Source organism: Mytilus edulis, chromosome 12, assembly GCF_963676685.1.
Source record: "Mytilus edulis chromosome 12, xbMytEdul2.2, whole genome shotgun sequence".
NCBI classification, from domain to species: domain Eukaryota; kingdom Metazoa; phylum Mollusca; class Bivalvia; order Mytilida; family Mytilidae; genus Mytilus; species Mytilus edulis.
The window spans coordinates 65,453,204-65,465,022 of NC_092355.1; the positions used below are offsets into that span (position 1 = coordinate 65,453,204).

At 30.5% G+C, this 11,819-nt stretch overlaps 1 protein-coding gene across 1 annotated transcript in view; it reads left to right on the top strand.

Annotated features, from left to right (window-relative positions):
- The window catches only part of LOC139498944 (MAM domain-containing glycosylphosphatidylinositol anchor protein 1-like), a 30,814-nt gene extending 19,964 nt beyond the window's left edge, over positions 1–10,850 (top strand). The window contains exons 6-8 of the mRNA XM_071287534.1: positions 3,400–3,581; positions 7,873–7,957; positions 10,654–10,850. Coding sequence (XP_071143635.1) covers positions 3,400–3,581; positions 7,873–7,957; positions 10,654–10,661 — 275 coding nt within the window. The 3' untranslated portion in view covers positions 10,662–10,850. The remainder of the gene's footprint in view (positions 1–3,399; positions 3,582–7,872; positions 7,958–10,653) is intronic.
- Positions 10,851–11,819: the final 969 nt, after the last annotated feature.

Consider the following 11,819-nt stretch of genomic DNA (forward strand, 5'->3'; position numbering starts at 1 on the left):
GAACTGTCATGGCAACATTTAATCAAAATTCATTCAAACAACAACAACACGATTGAACTAATCAGTGTATCACAGCTTGGCGTTCCAAATTAAAGCTGGTGTACTGAAGGGCGGCCCATTCAGAAATATTTCAGAATTAGCAGCTGGGCTATCCATAGTCTGCATAAAATTGATTACATTTCGCTCCGGTTGTGTGACTGGGCTTCAGCATGTTACCATGACGGATATTTGTATGAAGACTGGAGCATCTGAAAAATAAATAAAACCAGCAGCAAACAAAGTTCAGTTCATAAGGGTGGGAGAGGACGGGTCTTAATTATTTAGCGTCCTCTCCTTTCGGTTTTCAATGTAAAAGTGACCGTTAAATTGCACGGACTTTTACTACTCGGCTATCACATGCTCAAGTTATCATAATAAGAGTAAAGGATGACTCGATTTGTCGAGTCTCAAAACATGTATATGTTAATTCAATAAATAAATTTAATTTACATTTAATTAAATTCTTTTATTTCGTCTAAGTAGCTGTCGTTGTTCATGTTGTATACAATTTCATTAATTTAAATCGTGGTATTTTTTTTGTTGATTTCTAGTTTTTCAACATAGTCTATTTCGTCGTTTGACTAATATTCACCCTCATTGGCGTAGATGTTGTTATGTTCAACTACTGTAATGTTGTTGTTTTTCTGCTTTATTGCTCTTAATTGTTTGAATGTGTAGTAAAGTACGTAGACATTGCATTTTCTTTTTTTGTCATGTTTTTTTTTTGTTTTATTTGGTTTTTAATATGAAAGTTCCATTTTTGTGTGGAATAAGTGTTCTATAGGATTGTCGCCTAAACTAGGAGAACACTAAATTTTCTGACTTTTCTGTAAATGAATGATTTGGTGGCAGTACAGTTTTCTATTCATAGAAGAAATGATTTAATCAGTTTACTTGCGAATTTTATTATAAATCTTTAAGGATACTTGTCCTAGAGATTTTTCGCGTCGGTATAAAGTCCAAGCCCTAATTACCACTGGTATTTAAAAAGCGATAACCGTAACTGGAATTACGACTATCCCAATATGGCGACGGCAGATATGGGTAAAATCTGTACAGTATTTTTTTCTCAAATGTAGCATTTGTGTTGTCAATAGTTACTCAGCTGCAAGGTTTTTCTATACCCTTACATCATATTTGTATCGTAACGGTGCTCTAGTTCTTTGAAAATTGCTGTTGAAAAGTTCGGGATGGTAATCGTAACTGGGAAAACAAGATAATCGTAATTATGGTACATATAATGAGAGGATAATCGTAACTGGATAGTGTTTTATTGTTATTGACATTGAAACGTATATCTGACAGCATACGATAAAATTATGGTGATGAATTAATCACGAAATCGTTCCAACATTTTATGTCATTCTTTTTTGTTCATGTATGAATAATAGTTTAAATGAAAACAGCTACGTACTAGTATATCATAAAATTGAAAGGGTGAACCGCAAGCTTCAGGAAATTTGGAATTTGGGAAAACACGAACTATGTTAAAATAAAGAAATTTCAAATAATAAGGAATGTCTCCAAAAAAGGGAATGAGAGAAGAGGCAATTTTAAATTTATAAATTTTAATAGTAACAATAAACTATTCTAGATCATTTACCATCCAAACTGTTTAACGAAACGTCCTAACATACAGATTGAAATAAACAATTAATTTCCCCATAGGCGACAATGATAGCCTTTTTTGTGATACAGACTTTAGAAAGTCGATTTTTTTAACAAATCCTTGCTAGAATTGGAGAAAAGTTATTCGGACAGTCATTTTTGGTCCAAAAAATATAGGTTCGCGTTGCTTTTCTTAACGTATTTTGTACTAAAAATCATATCAATTTTGCACTTAAAAAACGTGTCTCGTCCTAGCGTTGAAAAGACATGTCATTTCTGTTAGGGCTAAGGAAAAAAAAAGTTTGCCTATGATATTATGCAGAATGCACGAAGTCTCAAATAATAAAAATTTACGGGCGCACATATCAACCAATGAGGATTACCTATACTCTTAATTCTGAATACCATTGGTATTTTGGATTTATGTCATCGTTTAACTGGACATTTGCATTTTAATACGCAAAATACTATTGAAATGCTCAAATACACATTTTATTATTTTTCAGTTACTATTACCTGATAAAGAAATTACGATTATCGAAAAAAAAGAAAAATGCCATTGAGTTACGATTATCATCCCGAATTTTCAACAGCACAATTTTCAAAGCCTTTAGACAATTCTATTGCACCTTTACGAATCAAACATGGTGTATTGGTATAGAAAAACCTTGCAGCTGAGTAACAATTGACAAAAAAATGTTACATATGAGAAAAATGACTGTAAAGCATTTACCTATATCTGCCGTCGCAATATAGGGATAGTCGTAATTCAAGTGACGTTTATCAGTTTAATACCAGTGATTACGCAACGTAATAATTTCTGTGTTTGTAAATTATTTATTTGAATGGTTTAACACAAATTGTTTAACATTTTGTAGGTTGTTATTTTGTTGAGCAATATTAAATCGCTGTTTTCTGTGAATGAATTTATAAGCATCAAAACGTTCAAACTTATAATTTTGTCTAATAAAAACCAAAATTTTTATACGTGTGAATGTAAAAAACATATTTGTAGTGGGGTCTCAATACAGCACAGACAACATTTACAAAAAGAGCAGAAAAGTGGAAAAGTATATTTTACCAAAACGCACGGATGTTCTTAAATCCTGCTGATTGTCATTTCGATTGCCAATAAACGGATTACCAGAAAAACGAAACGTTCTTACTTATCAATTTTATACCCAACAGAAAACAAAAAACACACGATTGACTTGAGCAAAAAATGGTAAACTGCAAACATGAGGTGCAAAAAACTGGTACATCATATCCGAATTTCGACAATTAAAATCTCTTCAGAGATGTAATGAATCAAAACGGTATTTTGAAGGCCATATAATTACTTCGTTACTGACATGATTTAACAAACATGATCTAGGTTACTAGTATTGAATTAACTGGTTGCATTTGTCCTTTTTATAGACTTCGTATTCTTATAAAAAAGCTTCAGAGTCTGCAATTTGATTTTCAAGTATACGTCAGTTACGCTAGACGTCAATATTACAATACAACATGATTATACCTCTTCAGTAAACATGGTACATTTCTGAGAGAAGAACACAACGTATATTTAATTTCAAATCGAACTTGTAGCTAATGAAACTTTAAAACTATCTGCCGATGGGAAATTTCCTTTACGATGAAAGAATAAGTAATCAAAATAGTCACGTGAATAATATTGTATTCGTCACATCTTAATTTCATGTCTCATTGAGGTCGTTTCAATATATTGATCATTAACTGATTTTTTTCCAGCCTGTCCTTGGTGTCTGTCCTTCCAGTACCATATGAACGGACCAAATATAGGATCTTTGAGAGTATATACATCAGATAACACATCTTCTTTGACTCGCATATGGACAATAACAGGACAGCAACCTGATCCTGACTCTTGGAAAACTGCTACCATAGATATCCCACAATATAGTAATCTTCGTGTATGTATACTACGACTCATTTGTAACTAATGTATGAAAAATAAGATTTTAAATTGAACTTATGTGAGGTTTTGGAAATTGTATCAAATGTTCAGACTCCTTCATTTTCTTTCATACAAAACAATGTAAAATATTTTACCCTTTCACACCAATTTGTCTTTTTATATAAACTTAATAGGCCGTAAAGGGTCATTTGCTCTAAATTTAAGTAGATTCTAAATTTTTTTCTATTGATTCGAGATCAAAATAATACCAATGTAAAATAAAATAAAAGTCCGAGCTAGCTTTTTCCTGCCATTTAAAAAAAATAGTTATCTCAAAAAGGAGCTCCATGACCTATCGATATTTTCGCTTAGTTTGTTCCTTAACTATCGCTATTGTGACTTAAGGTATCAATTTGAAATTCTTCATTTTTAAATTCCACAAATCCTCACCTAAGTACATTCTTAAGCAGAAATTGCTATCAAAGTATGTCATGTTGCCGTTAAAATGTAAAAAGTGCTCAACATATGGAAATGCGGAAAAGTGGTATCTGCATATGATTGATAATGAGACGAGTATCCAGCAGTCCAAATGACATGGATAAATATCGCAAACATGAATACCAAATTGAAATGACACACCGTCACTGATCTAAATCGAACATTCATAATAGTTTCCTTTGATCTGTTTGTTATATTAATGTTGTAAGTATTATGTTACTAACTGCTTTGGTAGACTTTCAACAATTCCTTAACCATGTTGCAAGTATTGTGTAACTTAACATATCACTCTTTAAATCATCCTGTAAGTATTATGTAACTTGACAAACCAGTCTTTAGTTATCATCTTGTATGTCTGGTGTAACTTGACATACCACACTTTAGTTATCATCCTGTAAGTATTGTGTAACTTGACATACCAGACATAAGTTATCATCCTGTTACTATTGTGTAACTTGACATACCACACTTTAGTTATAATCTTGTAAGTATTGTGTAACTTGACATACAACACTGTTGTTATCATCCTGTAAGTATTGTGTAACTTGATATACCACTCTTTAGTTATCATCCTGTAAGTATTGTGTAACTTGACATACCACACTTTAGTTATCATCTTGAAAGTATTGTGTAACTTGACATACAACACTGTTGTTATCATCCTGTAAGTATTGTGTAACTTTAAATACAACACTGTTGTTATCATCCTGTAAGTTTTGTGTAACTTGATATACCACTCTTTAGTTATCATCCTGTAAGTGTTGTGTAACTTGACATACCAGACATAAGTTATCATCCTGTTACTATTGTGTAACTTGACATACCACACTTTAGTTATCATCTTGTAAGTATTGTGTAACTTGACATACAACACTGTTGTTATCATCCTGTAAGTTTTGTGTAACTTAACAAACCACTCTTTAGTTATCATCCTGTAAGTATTGTGTAACTTGTTATTTCACACTTTAGTTATCATCCTGTATGTCTGGTGTAACTTGACATACCAGATTTAAGTTATCATCCTGTTACTATTGTGTAACTTGACATACCACACTTTAGTTATCATCCTGTAAGTATTGTGTAACTTGACATATAACACTGTTGTTATCATCCTGGAAGTTTTGTGTAACTTGATATACCACTCTTTAGGTATCATCTTGTAAGTATTGTGTAACTTGTTATACCACTCTTTAGTTATCATCCTGTAAGTATTATGTAACTTAACAAACCATTCTTTAGTTATCATCTTGTAAGTATTTTGTAACTTGACATACAACACTGTTGTTATCATCCTGTAAGTTTTGTGTAACTTGATATACCACACTTTATGTATCATTCTGTAAGTTTTGTGTAACTTGATATACCACTCTTTAGTTATCATCCTGTAAGTATTGTGTAACTTGACATACCAGACATAAGTTATCATCCTGTTACTATTGTGTAACTTGACATACCACACTTTAGTTATCATCTTGTAAGTATTGTGTAACTTGACATACAACACTGTTGTTATCATCCTGTAAGTTTTGTGTAACTTGATATACCACACTTTAGGTATCATCCTGTAAGTTTTGTGTAACTTGATATACCACTCTTTAGTTATCATCCTGTAAGTGTTGTGTAACTTGATATACCAGACATAAGTTATCATCCTGTTACTATTGTGTAACTTGACATACCACACTTTAGTTATCATCTTGTAAGTATTGTGTAACTTGACATACAACACTGTTGTTATCATCCAGTAAAAGAAGAGGGACGAAAGATACCAAAGGGATAGTCAAACTCATAAATCTAAAACAAACTGACAACTCCATGGCTAAAGTTTTGTGTAACTTAATATACCACACTTTAGGTATCATTCTGTAAGTTTTGTGTAACTTGATATACCACACTTTATGTACCATCCTGGAAGTATTGTGTAACTTGACATATCACACTTTAGTTATCATCTTGTAATTATTGTGTAACTTGACTTACAACACTGTTGTTATCAACCAGTAAGTTTTGTGTAACTTGATATACCACACTTCAGGTATCATCCTGTAAGTTTTGTGTAACTTGATATACCACACTTTATGTACCATCCTGGAAGTATTGTGCAACTTGACATATCACACTTTAGTTATCATCTTGTAAGTATTGTGTAACTTGACATACAACACTGGTGTTATCAACCTGTAAGTATTGTGTAACTTGATATACCCCAATTAAATTATCAATATGTAAGTATTGTGAATCCATGAAGAGCCTGCTGATCGATATTTTATAAAAATGTTTCACAGATATGTTCACTGCATTAACTTTGTTTTGTTCCATGATGTCTTTTGTCGTGATATCACTAAATATATTCACTGTATTTACTAATTATTGTAACTTGATATCTCAAATTCAGTAAAATATATTGGTATATATTGTTAATTCTTTTAAACAAAACAAAAAAGATCAAGATCACGTATGAATTACAGCCATACAGAAAATAAATAAAATTAAAAACCAATTGTTCAGAGAACAATTGAAGGTCTTTCCATCAAAACAATGTATTTTGATATTAAAGTTGTGAAACTAAGTTTAAAATGTCATTTCAATCGTCAAATGATAGCTTCTAGTACACTGATTCCAAAAATATTTGGTTTCCATACATTTTTTTTAAATAAGGGAGATAATTTGTTACTTCTGGTTTGAAAAATGTTACTTACGATTATATTTGAATATTTACTTGACACTGATTCCAAAAATATCTGGTTCTATATACTTTTATATTAATAAAGTACAAAAAATAGCTACTTCCGGTTAACAAAAGGTCATTTCCGGTTGTTTCTTTCAAGGTTAAATGGTTTGATACCTTTTTCCAAAAGTTTCATAGCTTTATCATGTATACATATAAAATAAAAGCAAAGGTCAAAATCTAGAACGTCAAATTAAGCTATGACCTTGAGATCAATTTTAAGGTCATGAACTAAGGACCTCAAATCAAAAGACCATAGGTCTTAATTATATTTGGTTAATGACTTATATCACCAAACACGTATTTTTAAATACAAGAGGGGAGAAAACTCCCTTTTACGTTCAACGTGCCCTTGTAATAAAAATTTATGTGTTACGACACGTTGCAACTAACAATTTAGTAAAAATAATTTGTTGATATCTTATACGGTCTTTGGATATAAGTGAAAATAAGCCAAATTCAAATATTAGAATATGACCTTGTGACCTTGACCTAATTTTCATTTTTTTGGATCAAGGACCTCAAATCAAAAGATCCTAGGTCTCTATCACTTATGGTTTATAAGATAGAAATGCATATCACTTATATCAGATGCATAAGGGGAAATAACTCTCATATGGAGAGATCATATTGCTTCGGTCAAAATAGGACAAATCATGCAAAGGATATAACGAGCAATTTTGTAAAATAAATTTGTCGTTATCTTTTACGGTTGCGAAGGAGTTGTGAGCACAAGGAAAACAGTGTTTGGGAGATAACTCCTACAAAGAATAGTATTCGGTTACGCAGGGTAAATTTCAAAAGCGCATAAACTGTTCGATATCATATACCAAATATCAAAGCGACATATTGCGAAACAAATGTTTATCGCAAGAACAAAATTAGGCGGAAGAAAAAAACAAATAATTAGAAGAAAAACAATAGGTCTTTCCAAAGAAAAGTGGAAAGACCTAATTACAATTAACAATACATCTATAAAAAAGTTTTTATTTAAAACGTAAAAATGAAAAATTAGTACCAACATATTTAATATAGTTTGTGACAGTGTATTGCAATACCATTTACAAATGTGTTGTTATAGATCAGCATTGGAGCGACTCGGGGGAATGGTGACCAGGGTGACATTGCTATTGATGATATCATTCTCAAATCTGGTACTTGTACTAGTAAGTATTAATTTATTATTGTCGTTATCATGAATATTCATGAGATATTTTCCTTTTCATGTTAAACTTAAACTAATGGATCAATGTTTCCATTTCCATTAAATAAAGAGAACAAACTATGGTTACATGATGTTGCGTGTTTTTTTTCAAATATAAAAAAAAACGATCTAAATACAGAATGGGGAAAAAACCGACAAACATCCAAAGAGGTATTATACTGAATGGAAAAATGTCTTCCCATTTTGCATTTGAAATTAATCGACCATTTCTTACTAAATTCATTTTGCATTTGAAACTTTGATATATGTCACTAGAGATTTGTCAACAACAATCGAGCGAACAATCGATTTAAAATGTTTAATACTTCAAAATTATCATGGGAGAAATAAGCTGGTACAAAATTATATCTAAACACGATAACTTGTAAAGAAATATTTATTTACAATCGTTAAGAAAATTTATTTGTTCTTTGATACCATTGATGGCACCAATTGTACTGCATCAGATGCTTATATTCGTCGGTAAATATTAAGTGACTTAAAGTAAAAATTTAGTTTGAAAATGAATTGTAGATAAATGCTTCATATCGCATGTTTAACATGTATAAGTCGTTAATCCCTGCATGTGGTCCGTCACACTATGTTGATATGTTTATGTCTTTCAGTTTGGTTTCTTTAATTTGTAGTGTCATAGATGTATACCTTACATCGCGTTTAATTTATATAATATTTGCATTATACAAATAATCCATATTTCATGATAAGAACTTATTACTTACTGAGACGTATTAACTTATCAAGATGGTCTTTGTGATAGTTTTAAGTCAAAGTAAAATCTCACAGATAACCAAATTAACAGATAACTTTGATAAAATACATAGCTATAATTCTTATATGATTTGCATATCTATATCTATATTTATAATTGGTCAACTAGAAATTTTCTCTAAGGTTACACTTCGATAAACCATGTTTCCGAAACTACTTTTGTCATCTTTTAATGCGCGGTACACAAGCTTGCAGTAATCCTTGGATTTTCAGCAAATTGAGATAAAAAAAAATGCATTTCAGTTGTGACTATTTTATTGCATATATATCAAAAAAAGAAATAAAATAAATACACTAAAGCTTCGAAAATGAATCAAATTTTAATTCAAACAAAAGTCCGCGAAATTTTATGAATGATTTGGCGAATTTACGTCATGGCAAAACACGACGTCATACGAATGAAAACTTACATTAGATATATTATTTAAATACTTGCACGCTTCATATTCAGATAATACCTCATTAAAATGAAGTTTTCGAGGTAGGTGTTATTCCATTTTAGATTCCGTTGCATTTTACGAACATTTGTGGATTTTAGAAAGTCAATATGGCGACCAACTCCTTAGTTACGGCATGTCAATTGTGCATTTGATGGTTTTTATAGTAGCGTTTACACAAAAAAATGTTAATAAAAAAACCGATTATTTGACTTAAGCATTATAAGGGCGATCAACTCACAAACTGAATAAAAGTCCGAAGGATTTTTATGTTAAGTTTGTGATTAAGAGCCCTGCTTTACACATCAATAACTCTAGAAGAAAATTTTGTTAATCCTATAATGTTTTTCAAACATTTATTGGGCTATGTGGATAACAAGTGAACAATATTTAACGTTTTATTTTTTAATGTAAAAAAAGTTTTTAATTAAGTTTTTGAAATATTCCATAAAGAATTTGATGTAAGAAAACATTAAAGATAACACCTATTTTTCAATAAATACAATAAAGTTGCCGTTTTTTTCTTATGAATTATAACATTTAAAGTGTTTTAACAAACAAATTAATTGATTGTAAGAGTAAGTAACATGGTTATTACTCTATTTAAAACAAAACAAAAATGGACTTAAATTTTACTTCTGCTGCATAAATCGACAGGTGTGGGACATTCGAGTTATCTGAATTATTGATTTATCAAAATTTACTCAACCATACCAAATTCATGTGCATTACTGTATTAAAAGGCATGAAATGCATTTGGTTTTGAACCTTAAGAGTTAAAATAGATTTACATAAATTCTACAGATATCAATAAAGGCAAATCCATAAAACATGCAAAATACCAAGAGAAGCAATTCAAAAATCCAACAATAGGTTGGTGTTAAACTAATTGTACAGTGAAAAGATTTTTACCTTATTTTCATAGTGCCTTCTCTTGGTCTCATGTACGTTTGAATTAAACATCCTTGAGTAGTTATAAATATATCATGAAGATTACACATTGAGTAAATCAATCGACAATCATAATTCCGTCTCATTATAGACTTACACAACTTAAGTAAAAATTTGGCTTGCAATATTTTTTGAAGCTTGTAAGTTGGATTGTCGGGTTTTTTGGCAATGGTAAACACTTTCAACAATTTGTTGAAAATACTAAACGAAAAGTAGAACTGGGTATAACCAGATTAGTGTATGCAGAATATGAAAACATGCTCTGTAAATTTTATTAGAAAGTGAAACAGTTAAAAAGAGACAAACCTACACGTGTCTTTCATAATCTACACATAAGATAAATATTCTCTCTCCCGTTATGACATTAGATAATACAGTCGTGAATATGGCATTTACATTCATAATGTTTTTTTTTAATATCAGAAAATTTTCATAAAAAGGTTGGGGACATTGTGTAAAACTATTTGTTTCTCTTTTTTAGATCCTTGAGAGTGAATAGAAAACAGAAAAAAACCGATGACATTGATTGAAGGATATTCATAGTTGCTTGTTCATTATAATGATCATGGTGATATTTAGTAGCTAGTACTTTATAATGAACGTGTGATAATAACAGTTACCTTTTAATTATAATGATGCGGTTATACAAAGATAAAAAAAAATAGCACAATTGAAATTATTTTTTCTTTATATATTTGTTTCCCTTTAAAAAAGAGGGGATATACTGCTTTCTGTTAGTGTCTTTTATGATCGCTCATTCGTCATAGCATGAGTCAATATAACCTCCATCGATTTCCATACGGAACTGCCAATATATATAACAGGAAAGAGGCTGACCTTATTTTAATAGTTCATTGACTGCTTTGTTTTAGGTGATTTGCATATTTATCGTGAGTAGTAATTTTTCTAAGGATTTCTTGCAAGGTCTACATATGTATCAAACAGAGTTCACCTTACCTTAACCTTATTCCATGTATCAGTAATAAAAGTTAAAATTACATAATTAGGGTTCATTTCGCAGATACTATTAATACAAGCAGTAGATACACTATATATGGTGTATGGAATGATCATAAGGTGTAATGTCACACTGGCAAGCTTTGTCTGATATTGGCCTAATTTGCATTTTTAATTTGACAATGTTATTATTTGCTAGTTTTGATTCGTTTTGCAGACACTATTTTCATAAGGTATACTATAGTTGGTATATGAAATAAATGTGAAATGTACGTGTCCATCTGACAGGTAGCATAAAACCATTACCCCTGTGCATAAGTCAATGGTATCATATTATCTACATTGCAGACCTCATCTCGATGGTTCATTGGTTAGTGTTGAATTTTCGTGTCAAAATGTGTTACTACATTCAAATATAGGTTAATTATTTGTGTGTGTTTAAAATTATTTTAAGGTATATTTTTTTGTTTGAAGCGTACATCTGACTTCAACCTGAGTAACACTGTTTTTTATATTCATAAGCTTATTTGAAATTTGTTTTAACGCCTTTGTCTAAGAGATTGCACCATTAAATTAATCGTGATCCACCTTTAAATATACTATGCAAAAACAGAAACTTTACATTGGTTTTTAATTTGAAAATATCACATATATTAATTTCAAATATTTTCATGATTAAAACTAGTAACC